This window comes from Cydia pomonella, chromosome 8, assembly GCF_033807575.1.
Source record: "Cydia pomonella isolate Wapato2018A chromosome 8, ilCydPomo1, whole genome shotgun sequence".
Lineage (NCBI taxonomy): Eukaryota > Metazoa > Arthropoda > Insecta > Lepidoptera > Tortricidae > Cydia > Cydia pomonella.
This window is the reverse complement of record NC_084710.1, coordinates 14430820-14446541: the sequence shown is the minus strand read 5'-3', so window position 1 is coordinate 14446541 and position 15722 is coordinate 14430820. Positions and strand designations below refer to the sequence as shown.

Here is a 15722-nt window from a genome sequence, read left to right as displayed (position 1 = left end):
TGATTGCGCGTACCGCCATATTGTGGCCGTACAGTTACGCGTCCTTGTGTAACGCTCAGACTGTGAATTGTTTTATGAGTGTAATTGCTATTAGTTACGTTAAAAGTGTTAGTTTTTATTGATATAAGTGAAAATGCAGACCGGCAGCGGGGCTAAAAACCCGCCATGGGCGCGATCAAACGTGAATACAAACATGACCGGCATGAACACGCAAATCATGGACCCTAACTCGATGATGACACAACAGGGTATGATGCCATTCCAACAAACTCCGGCTGTGTTTAACCCGAGTATGATGCAAGCTCAGAGTGGCATGTCCATGCCAATGGCAGGGCAAATGCAAATGAACCAAATGACTCAAGGTCAAATGTATCCGGGCAATGTTGTTGCGTACCCGACACCACGTGCTATGAACCCGGGAATGTATCAAAACAGCTCATCGGGCGGAACGGCCCCTTCCAGCGAACAGAGGGTGTTTACAGGAACTGTAACAAAGACTCATAACGACTTCGGATTTGTCGATCACGATGTCTTCTATCAAACTTCCGTGTGCGCTAAGGGCATCATCCCAAAAGTAAACGATAGAGTTCTGGTGGAGGCAAACTACAACCCTAACATGCCGTTTAAATGGAACGCGACCAGAGTACAGGTGCTGCCTAAAAACGGGCCTGGTAACCAGAAACAGAACACCCCTAAAAGCAACAACTATAATGCTGTACCACCACCTTCGGGCGATAGACCGTCTAACAGGAAGGACCGTATGCAGAGAGCCCGAGACAACAGAGAAGCCAGAGAGAGAGATAACAGGGTAAATTATGTTACATTTTATTTACTGAACAATAAGTTATGTTTTATCCCTTCCTTACAAATACATGAAATCACATTGTAACGTGTTTATGTATAACACCTTTAGTGTAGCAAACATCACCATGAGCGGTTTTATTTTACTAACAATTGCACGAAAAACTAGCTAAGGTAACACCACAGCCATAAGACTGGTGTTTTCTCTATAGCCAATTTTGTAATTTTGGACCAAGGCTTACAATTTCAAACTTTATAAAAAGAATAAATAAATAAATATCATTTATTTCAAGTAACTATTATAGTTAGAATCTACATTTTAAAGAAATAAATAATTACTGGGGCATTATTTCAACAAGTATATAAATCGTCCCCTATCCCCAATACACCCAACTGTTGCTCCACAGAAGGGTGCCAAATAAATTTAAGATGACCACATTTCCGTTTGCCGGGCATCTTACAGGTCAGGGCCTGTTTGGATAGTTCGATGTCAGGTTTCCTGACAACTTGCCCATTCCAATGCCATTTGCATGTTTAGATCTCCTTGTGTACGGGTGCTTGTCTGGTTATTCTCCATAAGTGAGCATTTTTTATCCAGTTAGGTCAAAAGATGTGTAGAATTTGCCTTAATTATATCTCCCTAGTACAGCATGCAAACTTATGTGCAATCATGTTCGTCCTCATCGACAGGGCCCTTCACGCTGATATCAATGAGGGGTGTGAAATCTAAACAACTTAACTATAATTTGTATTCAATACAGTTTACTCCTTCCTTCCATACAGTTTATTAACTCCTACCCTATGAATGTTAGGCTTGTTTAGGTGTTTGTTAGTACATTACGATCAAGTGAGAAAAATAGGGAATTCATAATGAGTGGGGATAAATTAAAACACTTCTGTTTTAATTGCGAATTTCCTACTTTGTGTAATACTTTTGCATTTATATACAAATTATAAAATGAAAGGAATTGTACAGAAACGCTCAAGAACCAGAAGCCGCTCACGCTCGAGAAACATCCATGACAACAGGGTGAGCAGGAGAGACTCACCGCCCCGCAAGCGCCCTGTGATTCACCAACCTTCTCCAGTCAAATATGTAGTCAGGGTGCCACGTATGCCATTGGACATGTAAGTGTTTAAAAAAATGATTGGTAGGTGCTAGATGTTACTGTAAACACCATTAATGTACATAGTGTGGGTAGATAAATCCTTAATTTAACACTGATTATATTTGCCTTACATGGATCACATTTAGCGTCTGTTATAAACCAATAAGGTTTAGACCTTGTAGCAAAAATTACACAAGGAATTTAAAAATTAACACCATACAATGTTTTGTTTGTTTGTGTTGTGTACATTACATATATTATTTGAATGTAATAATCACAGTATTTACTTCAATTACACATGGTAAAAATTACAAAATTAAAATGTTCCAAAAATACAATAATTACTATACCTAGTTTTTAGGTACCAGTACTCTACATTAAAATAATATCCAATGTTGATTGATTTGATGTGATAGTCATGACCTGAATTTATCATCAACCTACCTACCGGTGGAAAATGTTAAAAATTACAAAATTAAAATGTTCCAAAAATACAATAATTACTATACCTAGTTTTTAGGTACCAGTACTCTACATTAAAATAATATCCAATGTTGATTGATTTGATGTGATAGTCATGATCTGAATTTATCATCAACCTACCTACTGGTGGAAACTTGTAATTCGCTTACTGTTTGTATTTCACAACCTATTCTGTAAGTTTTGCGAAGAAATAAAATAAAATAAATACAACACCACAATTTATAGCTGGGGTACACTTATTTATGCATACGACAGAGGATCCATGGGTGGCATTTTGTAGACTTTCTTCAACAAATAATATTGCTTTTTATTGTGACAGTGAGAAGCTAGATGTCCCAGCGCTGTCTCAAAGGTACACTAACATGTATGTGCCGTCTGACTTCTTCAACGCCCAAGTGAAATGGGGCGAGACATTCCCGCCGCAGTCTCCACTATCGCTCAACAACCCGTGTCAGTACTACGTCATGAACAAGGATATCGAAAATCCCCTTGGTAATGACGCTATTTTGGAACCTCCTGATGCTGATTACAGATTTTCGGCAAAGGTAAGATCATATTTTATTTACAACATCTTCATTCACAATTTGGAATTAAATTTTACCTAAATTGTTAATTAACGCGGAGACCTAATAGAGACGTACAAAATATTATCTGGGCACTACGACCTCAAGGATTTTCAAGAGATGTTCAAGCACAACAACCAGCTGAGAGGTCATTACTTAAAGCTAGAAAGGCATAGGTTCCACAGTAACCCATACAAACATTTTTTCAGCAATCAAGTGGTGAGGGCTTGGAACAAAATCCCAGAAGATGTGGTTTTACCACAAAATGTGAACCAGTTTAAAAATAAATTAGACAAGCATATTATATCTACTACTCATTCATGATAACTATCTTTATGAATACTGGATACAGGTCATATCAGTTATCATAACTGCCTGCCTGCTTATTAAATAAATAATTCTATATAATATAATAATAATTCAGCCTATATACCTCCCACTGCTGAGCACAGGCCTCCTCTCATGTGTGAGAGGGCTTGGACTATAGTCCCCACGCTAGCCCAATGCGGATTGGGGACTTCACATACACCTTTGAATTTCTTCACAGATGTATGCAGGTTTCCTCACGATGTTTCCCTTCACCGAAAAGCTAGTGGTAAATATCAAATGATATTCCGTACATAAGTTCCGGAAAACTCTGGTACGAGCTAGGCTTTTAACCCGTGACCTCCGGATTGAAAAGTCGGACGTCATATCCACTCTGCCACCACCGCTTATAATTCTATATGTTATTTTATTTTAGGTGATGCTGATCAGCATGCCAACACTGGAATCACTTTACCAGAAATGTGGGCTGACTAAAGTAGATGAGAAAGACAAACGCTCCAATTCCAAAACTCCCTTGCACCCTACCCGTTTGATCAAGTTCCTTGTTGGCCAGAAAGGAAAAGGTGGTGAAAATTTTGCTATAGGTGGACCATGGAGTCCTTCTCTGGATGGCGAGAACCCTCAAACTGATCCTAGCGTTCTGGTCAAAACCGCCATACGCACATGCAAGGCTCTGACTGGAATTGATTTGTCTAACTGCACCCAATGGTAAGTCTCACTTTTTGTGTTCGCCACTTACTGGTCTTCTGCCCTGATGCTGTTTTTATGCTGATTCCATTAACTTTAAGAATTAAATTTCTTATTTTTAAATCTATGAATCAGCTTTCATGTGCTACGCGTAAGTAGAGCCGTGCCCTGAACTAAAATAAGAAGTTTTCAAAGTTTTACCATTAAGTAAACTTAGTCATGGTCAAACACATTCCTTTTGTGAGAGTATGGAGGCGTTCGTACATCACGAATGGCGATCGATCGGATGCAGTATCGATGTACGACCTACCAAAACGGCAGTTTTGACTCTCCGGATGTGTCGCGTCCATGCAGTGGTCGCGGTCTTGTGAGTATGGTACTATAACTGTGTTACCCGCGCAGGTACCGAATGGTGGAGTTTTACTACTGGCGCGAGGGCAGCAACGGCAAGTCGCGGCTCGAGTGTGTGGTGTTGTTCCTGCCCGACGTGTGGTCGGCGCAGCCTTCGCGTATCGAGTGGGCCAACGTTCAGGAGACATATAAGACCGCCTGCGACAACGCGATAAGGAACCTCGACATCGCGGCGGCGGAGCTGGCGGCGGCGCCGAAGCCCGCAGGCGCCGAGTCGGCCGAGCCTGCTCCTGCGCCCGCGGCCGCACCCGCCGCCGAGGCTGCGCCAGCGGACAAATCCAAAATTGTTTGTTCCCAGTTTTGTTTGGTTTTTTCCGGCCGACTCCCGTCGCGCGATGCCTGCGCGTCCTGCTGCCCCCCGATGTCATGGAGATGCAACAAACTACAATAATCTCACTGTTTACATTCCTTTCATTTTACTCAATAGCTGTATACATTTAAATACCATAGTCCCGTACACTTTATTATTTTATTGGAGTAAAAAAGAAGTTCCATCATACATTAGATTAATATTTTACAACTATCTTGCTAACTATTGAACTATTGAAGTCAAACATTTCTTTATACTTCTTTAATGCAGCCTGGGAATGTTACAAAACCTACAATGATTTCTTATGTTTTAGGATACGCCAAGCCATGATGACAGTACTATAACCATAGATGAGAATGATGATGATGAGGACAGACCTGAGCCGACACATTACTCCAAGATCGATTTGAGGACCATTAAAGTTGACCAACTGCGCCAAGAGCTGAGAGCTCGTAATGTCAGCTGCAAAGGTAAATATTTAAAAGACATTTGTCACAAGTCCATTAACCTACATTATCGTACATGTAGTAACTATATTCCTATAATTTCATAGGCCTGCGTGCTCAACTGGTGTCCCGTCTTTCTAAACTGGTCAAGCAAGAAGAAGAAAAAGAAACCAAAGGCGACGAGGTTGAAGTCTTAGACGACGACGCAGAACCTGAAAACAAGGATAAGCCTAAACAAGACGATTCCATCGAGATAACCGATGACAAGGATGAGACGCCTAAAGTAGAAAAGGAAGAAAAAAAAGAGGAAAAGACAGAGAAAAAGGAGGAAAAAGAGAAAAAACCTCCACAAAAGTCTGAGAAAGAAATTGAACAGGAATTGAAAAGGGTAAGTTTAGTAAAAATCAGTAAATTTAATGATAAACGTAACAAACTGTATTTCTACAAAATATATTAACACACACACATGGAAGACGTGGAATTTCAGTCCCATATGTGTCTATGATGGTCTCTATGACAGCACACAAGTCTCTATTCATTGTATTTTGGCTTAATAAAAATAATATTCAAGTAATATTTTCATACCATATTATTTATTTCTTAAATGTTAAATTTTTAAATAAATTAATGTGCTAAACTTCCAAATTTTTACAGCTAGAGAAAGAAAGGCAGACGCTAAAGTCGCGCTACGAAGTGCCGAACTCGCCCCACATTCTCGTGCACCCGTCGGCGACGGCCAAGGGCGGCAAGTTCACCTGCAACATCGCCACGCTGTCGTTCCTGCTCGACTACCGCATCACCGACAACAAGGAGCACAGCTTTGAGGTAACACTGCCTTAATAAAATCTTACGAAACAAATAAACAACAAACAAACAAACCAACAACAATACACCACTGAACACACACCAAAACGAATAAAAACAAAAACAAAGTCATAAGAATAAGGCCTAGTTTCTTCAGGTTCAAAGATCGGAACGGATGACATTCACTTATGCAGCAAAACCTAATGCCTGGTGACTATTATTTATACAAAAGTATCATTTCGAAAAACGATTTCCTTTCTCATCAGTTGTCAAAATATTTAAAGATCCCGTGTTTAGTTGTCTAGTTAATTGTACTGGGAATTTTCCGCAAATTACGCCTATTTTCCGTGAAATACAGGGTTTCGCTATTCTAACCAGGTCCTTCAGGAATCCTAGCAAAACATTGAAGTCGCCGACAGCTTCCTTTAGGGTCAGCGGAGATTTTAGGTACTTATTGACCAATGTTTTAATTTTTAAACAATATTATTAAACATTTTTATTTACAGCTGTTTGTGTTTGCTGAACTGTTGAACGAGATGCTTATGCGGGATTTCGGCTTCTACATTTACAAAACGCTCTACACTTTGCCCGAAAAGATTGAGGAAGTAAAGGAAGTCAAAGAAAAAGAGTCTAAAGAAGCAGTTAAAGACGAAAAAAGCGCTGACAAAGCCGACAAAAAGGTATAAAAATAAGTATTTTTGAAGTATAAATAAGTATTCATACTAACAATTAAAGAAGTTGTGTTGTTTATGTGATAATATCAAAAATTGGTTAGAAAATTAATTTCACTTGCGTACTAACATGGCCAACAATTGCCATAATTGATTTATGATTTTTATGAAATAAATAATCTTAATTTTAAATTTAAGGATGACAAAAAAGAAGACGAGAAGAAAGATGACAAAAAGGAAGATAAAAAAGAAGACAAAAAAGAGGATAAGAAGGAGGAAAAGGACAAAAAAGACGATCGGCGAGATGACAAACGTGAAGTTTCACGGCGGCGGGACCGACGGGTAAGTACGAATGAGTAAGGGCCTCCGCTAGCTGGCGCGGGTGCACGGAGCGGACGAGCGGGTTAACGAAAAATAGTATGAGCGACGCTAACTGAAGCGGACGCGTGCGGCGGATTTCACCTACAAATAGCACCCGCGTGCGTGCGCACGCGGCGGGCGTCCGCGTCAGCTAGCGTAGGCTCTAAAGATTGTCATGCGGAAGGTTCGGCGGCAATTCAAGCGTTAAAAGAGCACTCTGAATGGAATATCGCGTACAATAAAAAACTAAATATCTGCTGCTGGAGTATAGATGGCTCTTGCATATTCGAGCGATAGAGAAGCATATAATTAAATTTAGATATAATTTAGATTAGTAATCAAACGAGTTGATGATTCCTTATGTTAGTTGGTAGAATTGACTTTTAAATGGTAATTTTGAATGATAATATTTTTATTACGTTCATTTGTATTTGGTTTGATTTTTTTGGTATTCTATGGTTAGTATTAGTATATTCTTCGCATTGGTATGGTGAAAAATTTTGTGTTTTACTCACGACCAAGTTTGTTTAAACCCTCGTGCCTTGAAACCCTCGCAACGCTCAAAATTCCACTTCTCGAGCCACTCCCTACGCTCGTGGTTCAATTTTGGAATCGTTCGCTTGCTCGCGTATCACAATCAAAATTAAATTGCACGAGCGGTTAAACGACTTTGCCCCCTTGTAAAACAATAGTACATTGTGCAACGAGGGGGGGTAAGTGAAATTTTGGATATGAGGGTGGTAATTTAAGACCCGAGTCAGCCACGATTGAAAATTATGTAAAAATATTTTAAACGGCTGTTAAATTAATTAAATTAAATAATTTTAAACATAAACAAAAATATTAAATTATAAACGTCAGTATTTTACAAGTAATATTCTACTTGGTTTCTATGAATAAGTGACATAATTTAAAAAATATTTTCACAATCCATAACTCTCGCGGGAACAAAATAGGCCTTTGTTCTTCAGCACACCTGCATGAAATGCGATCTTTTTCGAGCAATGTGATGAATATACCTATTAAATCTGAAGCGTAAGTTAGAGCAGCCTGTTGAATGTCCTGGTCGTGGTGGCGCGTGCAGGGCTCGGACAGCGAGGACGAGCGCAGCAGCCCGCCGCGGCGCCGCGGGCGCGGCGTGGAGCTGCCGCCCGACCCCTACCTGCTGCTGTCGCTCGTGTACTTCGACACGGCGCGCGGCGGACACGTCACCAAGAAGGACCTGCAGAACCTCTTCATGAGCTTGGGGCTCCAGTTGTCGCGCTCGCAGATACGCAGCGTGCTCGAGAAAGTCTGCATCAAGGACTCTTTCAGTTACAAGTGAGTCACAACTTTTAGCCAAATGATAGTGATAGTTTCGAGAGCGTTATTTAGAAGAGCAGCTTAATTTGGACAAAATCTACATGCACAAAATACGAATCATAGGAATACAGAATACCAAAACTCGCCTTAATAACTTCTTAACAAACAGCTGATTTAACTCTTCATAGATATGTCAAAAACCACCTCTTAATCCTAGAGGTTGATGACTCACCTTATTATCGAGTCCGTGACACTTGGAGGTAACTTTTCTGTAGGAAGGTAACTAACTTAAGTAGTAGATTTACACTAATACTACAAATGTACTATGTACACAATGCACTGTCGAGTGAGGTGTGACAGCACAGCGTGCTACGCCATTATCATTATTTTGAAATGAAATTGCCATCCTAATGTAATTGCCTATCTGCAGGAGCCTCATCCAATCCATCAAGGATCTCGTGGCCGGCTCACATGAGGCGTTGCAGGATCTGCCGCTCGATAACGCGGTCGTTCCTCAAGAGGTGCCCCCTCACGTAAGTTGACATCAAACTCATTCTAACATTCTTGTTTTTCTTGTTTAACCCTTACCGCTAAAGATGGCTACTGACGCGCATAGTCAGTATAATATTAACCTTCGTGGCAATTAGCTTACGATGGTGTTTATATCTATGATAGGCGTGAAGTTAGAGTTGAACTTTTACAAATATAAGAATTTCTTAAAATAAAGCATCGCGAAACGGTTCAACTCCTAATCTCTATTTTGAAAATAATGTAGATATTTATTTTAGATCGCCGAACTAGAGGCCGCTATTGCAGCGGGTAATCGAGAGCTGCTGCCGGTCTTCAACAGACCCACTGAAGGCGAACCCTCCTCTAACGAAACTAAAGACATTAGCGATAAAGGTACATAAGTTACTGTTTGTTTTTGGAGTATGAACTACTATCCCAACCCTGTTTGTGTGCATGGACTGCCCTGAACTAGTTGCACAGCTTGTACGCCTTTTCGTCCCGTCAATATCAAAGGCTAAATTAAAATTTCCACCAAGAAGTCAACTTGTCGCGGTTCCTAAAACTCGTATTGTGTGCCACAGGGAATCACCACTGATCCATGCTTTCCAATGTCTTAACCAAATTGTGTGAGGAGTGTATATGGTTCTGTGAGGCGATGGATAAACGGGAATCTTCTGTTATCTTATTAAGTTTGTTATTTTGTACAGGTCGATTCACAAGAGCTGGCACGAATGGAATAAATGAAAATATTGATGTGTGTAAAAAATGGTGGTGACTGTATACCAATACAGGTGTCACTCTTATAATGAAAGTTTCGTTCATTACATTCGTGCCAGTTTTCGAGAATTCATTTGAACTTTATTGTTTTGTTGTGTTTAGTTTCAATGAATTTAACAGTACTATTTGCATTAGTACTAACTGTAATGCTGTGTATTTTTGGAACAAAACAAAATAAAATATATAATAAATATAATTTTATTGCGGCACAAACATTAAATTTTTCGTAATAAACTTTTTTTACACGCTTCGTGTGCACCCAAGCACGACAGACATCATCGTGGAACGACGCCATATATTATTGTAGTTGAACATGAACATGATTACTTGATACTGTTTTTCGACGAAGCTTTTTTATTGTGTCAATAAGGACCCGTGAAATTTGTATGTAGGAAGAAGGAAGAATTATTCCTTCTTCTCTCTATGTCCGACCGCACTACCAGTATGGTGTCTATATCCAGATCCACTGAGATAGGCAATCCTTTTTGAAGAGTGGAGGCTGTGGAGTTAAGGCTCCTATTGAATTCTATTTGGTTGCGCAGGCGTGGTGGTGTACAAGTCGCGCGTGGTGGACGTGGGCGCGCTGGTGGCGGCGGAGGCGCGCAACGCGGCGACGCGCGCGCGCCTCGAGGCCGCGCTCGAGGACACGCGCGCCCAGCTGCGGAGCGCGCGCCAGGCCGCCGTGTCGCGCCAGCAGGCCGAGCGCGGCGCCACCGCGCAGCTCGGCGAGATCAGCGACCAGCTCGCCGCCGCCCGCGCGCGCGTCACCTCGCTGCAGGTACCTAGCCTACACTATATACAGCTGCGGAGCGCGCGCCAGGCCGCCGTGTCGCGCCAGCAGGCCGAGCGCGGCGCCACCGCGCAGCTCGGCGAGATCAGCGACCAGCTCGCCGCCGCCCGCGCGCGCGTCACCTCGCTGCAGGTACCTAGCCTACACTATATACAGCTGCGGAGCGCGCGCCAGGCCGCCGTGTCGCGCCAGCAGGCCGAGCGCGGCGCCACCGCGCAGCTCGGCGAGATCAGCGACCAGCTCGCCGCCGCCCGCGCGCGCGTCACCTCGCTGCAGGTACCTAGCCTACACTATATACAGCTGCGGAGCGCGCGCCAGGCCGCCGTGTCGCGCCAGCAGGCCGAGCGCGGCGCCACCGCGCAGCTCGGCGAGATCAGCGACCAGCTCGCCGCCGCCCGCGCGCGCGTCACCTCGCTGCAGGTACCTAGCCTACACTATATACAGCTGCGGAGCGCGCGCCAGGCCGCCGTGTCGCGCCAGCAGGCCGAGCGCGGCGCCACCGCGCAGCTCGGCGAGATCAGCGACCAGCTCGCCGCCGCCCGCGCGCGCGTCACCTCGCTGCAGGTACCTAGCCTACACTATATACAGCTGCGGAGCGCGCGCCAGGCCGCCGTGTCGCGCCAGCAGGCCGAGCGCGGCGCCACCGCGCAGCTCGGCGAGATCAGCGACCAGCTCGCCGCCGCCCGCGCGCGCGTCACCTCGCTGCAGGTACCTAGCCTACACTATATACAGCTGCGGAGCGCGCGCCAGGCCGCCGTGTCGCGCCAGCAGGCCGAGCGCGGCGCCACCGCGCAGCTCGGCGAGATCAGCGACCAGCTCGCCGCCGCCCGCGCGCGCGTCACCTCGCTGCAGGTACCTAGCCTACACTATATACAGCTGCGGAGCGCGCGCCAGGCCGCCGTGTCGCGCCAGCAGGCCGAGCGCGGCGCCACCGCGCAGCTCGGCGAGATCAGCGACCAGCTCGCCGCCGCCCGCGCGCGCGTCACCTCGCTGCAGGTACCTAGCCTACACTATATACAGCTGCGGAGCGCGCGCCAGGCCGCCGTGTCGCGCCAGCAGGCCGAGCGCGGCGCCACCGCGCAGCTCGGCGAGATCAGCGACCAGCTCGCCGCCGCCCGCGCGCGCGTCACCTCGCTGCAGGTACCTAGCCTACACTATATACAGCTGCGGAGCGCGCGCCAGGCCGCCGTGTCGCGCCAGCAGGCCGAGCGCGGCGCCACCGCGCAGCTCGGCGAGATCAGCGACCAGCTCGCCGCCGCCCGCGCGCGCGTCACCTCGCTGCAGGTACCTAGCCTACACTATATACAGCTGCGGAGCGCGCGCCAGGCCGCCGTGTCGCGCCAGCAGGCCGAGCGCGGCGCCACCGCGCAGCTCGGCGAGATCAGCGACCAGCTCGCCGCCGCCCGCGCGCGCGTCACCTCGCTGCAGGTACCTAGCCTACACTATATACAGCTGCGGAGCGCGCGCCAGGCCGCCGTGTCGCGCCAGCAGGCCGAGCGCGGCGCCACCGCGCAGCTCGGCGAGATCAGCGACCAGCTCGCCGCCGCCCGCGCGCGCGTCACCTCGCTGCAGGTACCTAGCCTACACTATATACAGCTGCGGAGCGCGCGCCAGGCCGCCGTGTCGCGCCAGCAGGCCGAGCGCGGCGCCACCGCGCAGCTCGGCGAGATCAGCGACCAGCTCGCCGCCGCCCGCGCGCGCGTCACCTCGCTGCAGGTATAGTAATTAATTTGTAGCTGGCCCCGAGCGGCTAATCCTTTGTCTATTGTTAAGTAAAACCGCACGTGCATAAAAAAGGTGCGGTCACTTTAACCAGTTATTGAATTACAACTCTTATGGCAATTGAAATAAGATTCAAAATGAATTCGGAAAAATAATTTGCGATTTCTTGTGTAGTCCCTGTACGGTTACTGAGTGCCGGCGAGTCGACCGCTACAGAACCAGTCTAAAATGTGTCCTCGAGACGCGAAACAAAGGCGCGTTATCGGAGAGCGCACCTACACTGGTTTTTGAGCATTGAACTAGCCCGCGCTCTGGTGCCAATTATATGACCCTTTTTTTGCAGGCACGAGTGGTTTTACTTAACAATCCTCATAATTTGCGACTAACGGAGCGACGACCATTCATATACCATGTATAGACTTCGCTGCTAAGACCGAGAGTAAGGAAATATTGCCATGTTCTTGTACTTTGCTATGAGCTCATGTTACGCCGCTCCCAGCATGTTGCTGGCGAGATGCGAGCGCGCGAGATATGTAAAACTGGGTTTATCCTAATATTTTAAAAATAAATTTTCGGCGATTTACATACGTTAGTGAACTAAAAAATTTCATGTCCATTAATTATATAGCGCAAAATTAAAACTAATGCTAAACACGAGCGTGCCCTTTATACTCAACACTGGCTGCTGAAGCTAGCAGTGCATTGTCTGCCGCCCAGAAAACCGTCTCTGATGGCAACCTAATGTATGAGCAGGATATCCTTCACCTGCCCTACCCTACATCCTTATTGCAATAAATAAACTACTGTGTAAACGAGGTAATAGAACCTAATAATAACATGAATTCGATCAAATGTATGATCACCCCGCAGCCCGCTGACACCCAGACCGCCGCCGATGAGGGATTTCAAATTGCAGTCAAATGGTTATAACAAAAACAACTCAGAAACTATGTATTCACTGTAATTTAAAAATACTAATTTGTAATTACAGGCCAGCTCCAAGATTTTCCATTCCGCCTTGAAGAGCATCCAGTCTAAAGTAGAAGCCGTCGTGAACATCAAGTACGAGGACGACGACGTCGTCGAAGTTGTGAACGGACCCTCAAAGTACGTTGTTTTGTTACTCTACAATTCTAAATTAAATTCCCAAACTTTTTGCCTTGAAAATAAAATCCGAAATCCACAGTATCAATGGGAATTGTACTGTGCCTCTGTATAGTTCGCCCCATAGGCCTCTAGTATATAGGGAAGTACAGTAAGCCCTGAAAAGAGTGACCTTGACTTGATTAGAGCATTTAGCAAACCTGCGAGCGATCATGCTCTAATGGGCAATGCTCGTTCTCGTTCAATGTCTGTATTGTCTTTTAGCTCAGAAGTCACAATAAGCCAGAGATATTTATATTGTGACACTATAATGAGTGGGACGTACGTTTATTTTTATAGGTGGGATATTACATGGGCATTTGTTTCTAACCCTAAAGACCATACATTCGCTCTTTCTTACGTTACATTTTAATCCTTTCAACGCCAACAACTCCTAAAGGTGTCGTTACTAGTCGTGCCCACAGCCCCAAGGACACCTAAAGGTGTTATGGCGGACACTGTCAAAGTACCCTTCACACTTTCGAGTAAGGTTTACATTAGCTCCCTTGCGCCCGGGAGCTTGGCGTTTGAGTGATGTTTGGGTTTATGACATACCGTACCGCTCACAGACAGTATCACACATTTTATGATGTTTGTTTCATTATATGTTTTTATTCAACAGGTTTGAAAAAATGCCAAAGAAAGAAGAAATTACTAAACAAGAAGAGCCAGATACGAAATCAACTAAAGAAGAAGAAGAAATTCCCACAAGTACGGAAATTGACTCTTCAAGCCAAGAAAAAGATACTAGTGACATCATTGCTACAGAGAACATGGATATTGATGATAAGGAATAAACCACTTATTACACTTAGATTGTATGTATAATTTGACATTATAAACTAAGCTTAGCATTTTACAATAGTCGCGTGAATGCAAGTCGTAAATAATGAACTTGTGAATGTTTAAATATTTTTACTTGTATACCAATAAAGGGTATAAAAAAATAGAAATATTTAACTTTATATAATTCAGAAAGCCTACAGTAATTAAAGACTACCTACATAAAGCTTAATTTATGTACATCATAATAGCAATAAAATTAATTTCAAGCGGAAAAACGGATGTTTTATTTCTTTGATCAATAGGGAGCGTGCATGAACTGTAGGAGGCAGCACAGAAGCCGTCAGATTTTTGGCGCGAGGCGTAAATGTGATGTTTATTGTTTCGATGTAGCCCACGAGATGGCAGAACCTACTATGCACAAGAAAACACGTGACGTGTAAATGTACATGTTTATGGTTCCGATTCAGGCCACAAGATAGCAGACCCTCCAACTCGCACGGTCCCACATCAATTTTCTCACAACTACGTTATTTTCGTAGTAGACATCTAGCGTCAAGTAGCGGATTTTTCTACTCCCGTACTTTTATTTGTCATCAAGACAAGTCTTTAGTCTATTCCCCAAAAAAAACTTGTGCATACACGCGGCAATTTTTTGGCACTTTTCGATACTTCGTGTAATGACCACTTTGTATGAAATACATTGTCGCCAACCTTATTGTAAATGTCATCTCTGAGAAATTACTTGAATTACATGTTTTTATTTCATTAATTTTCCCGTCCGTACTCTGCATTCTTTGCTACTTCTTGAATGTGATTATTATTGTTGTCGAATAAAAACTTAACTTTTGTGTTAACCCTTAAATGCATGGTGTAAGATGCATCGTACATTACCAAAACATAGTTAGTATTTAAAAACTAGATATATATTATGTTCTTAAGAGTGATTGTGCAATGAAGACTAACTTATTTTCACATTTATTACGGATTTGTTGACAAAACTGTATTTAAAAAAAGTGAGCAAGATGGCGTCAATTTAGAAAAAGTTAAATATTTAAGGTTTTCGTTGAGTGTGTTTGACGGTTTTGAACTAAGTAATTATTTATTATTATAATTTTGTAACTCATATCATAACGATGTTATGTTTACTTAATTTAATAAAGTTCTCACTAAAAGCAAACAATATTTGCATATTTGATCATGTACGATCTAGCTTACATTATGCACTCCCAGCAGTTTTACAATACTATGAGCAGTATCGAAATTATTTTTGCTTAATAATTTCACTCGTACATGATTTCGATGATATTAGTAGGTTATTCTATTGAATATTTGTTATTAATTAGATAACTAAAGGAAGAAATTTTGGGGAATTTATATGTGGGAGTTTAACCCCTTACAAATCTTAGTCAATTTGATAAATCTTAACTGCCCTAAAATAGTCACAGATTATAACACCCACATGGACGGGATAGACCTCTTAGACAGCTACATAGGATTTTGGAAAGTCATACAGGTGAATTAGATATCTCTCCGCATATGACTGTATGTTAACGGCACCAATCATGGGACATTTAAGAGAAAATTCGGAGTATTTTTGATATTTCACCGACATCTGTAAAATGTCTACCGCTTTATGCTTTAAAAGTGAATGTCTAATTCGTCCTTTGTTTTCTATGTACGAGTATTTAATGAAAGCTACTTCAATTGGTTTCAATATTAT

General features: G+C 43.6%; 1 protein-coding gene across 1 annotated transcript; it reads left to right on the top strand.

Moving 5' to 3' along the window:
* On the top strand, positions 1-14277 carry LOC133520643 (cell division cycle and apoptosis regulator protein 1-like). The gene is made up of 16 exons (XM_061855192.1): positions 1-808; positions 1778-1929; positions 2713-2938; positions 3699-3991; positions 4373-4667; positions 5005-5161; positions 5245-5525; positions 5792-5962; positions 6448-6621; positions 6811-6954; positions 8057-8292; positions 8705-8807; positions 9063-9177; positions 10104-12067; positions 13065-13180; positions 13839-14277. Exons 1-16 carry the CDS (start codon positions 134-136, stop codon positions 14011-14013), a joined length of 5277 nt encoding a protein of 1758 aa, XP_061711176.1. The 5' UTR covers positions 1-133; the 3' UTR covers positions 14014-14277.
* Positions 14278-15722: the final 1445 nt, after the last annotated feature.

Coding starts and splice junctions, on each gene's coding strand:
- LOC133520643 (XM_061855192.1), top strand. CDS start 134: ATGCAGACCGGCAGCGGGGCTAAAAACCCGCCATGGGCGCGATCAAAC. Junction 5,162..5,244: donor TCGTAATGTCAGCTGCAAAG/GTAAATATTTAA, acceptor ATAATTTCATAG/GCCTGCGTGCTCAACTGGTG. Junction 5,526..5,791: donor TTGAACAGGAATTGAAAAGG/GTAAGTTTAGTA, acceptor AAATTTTTACAG/CTAGAGAAAGAAAGGCAGAC.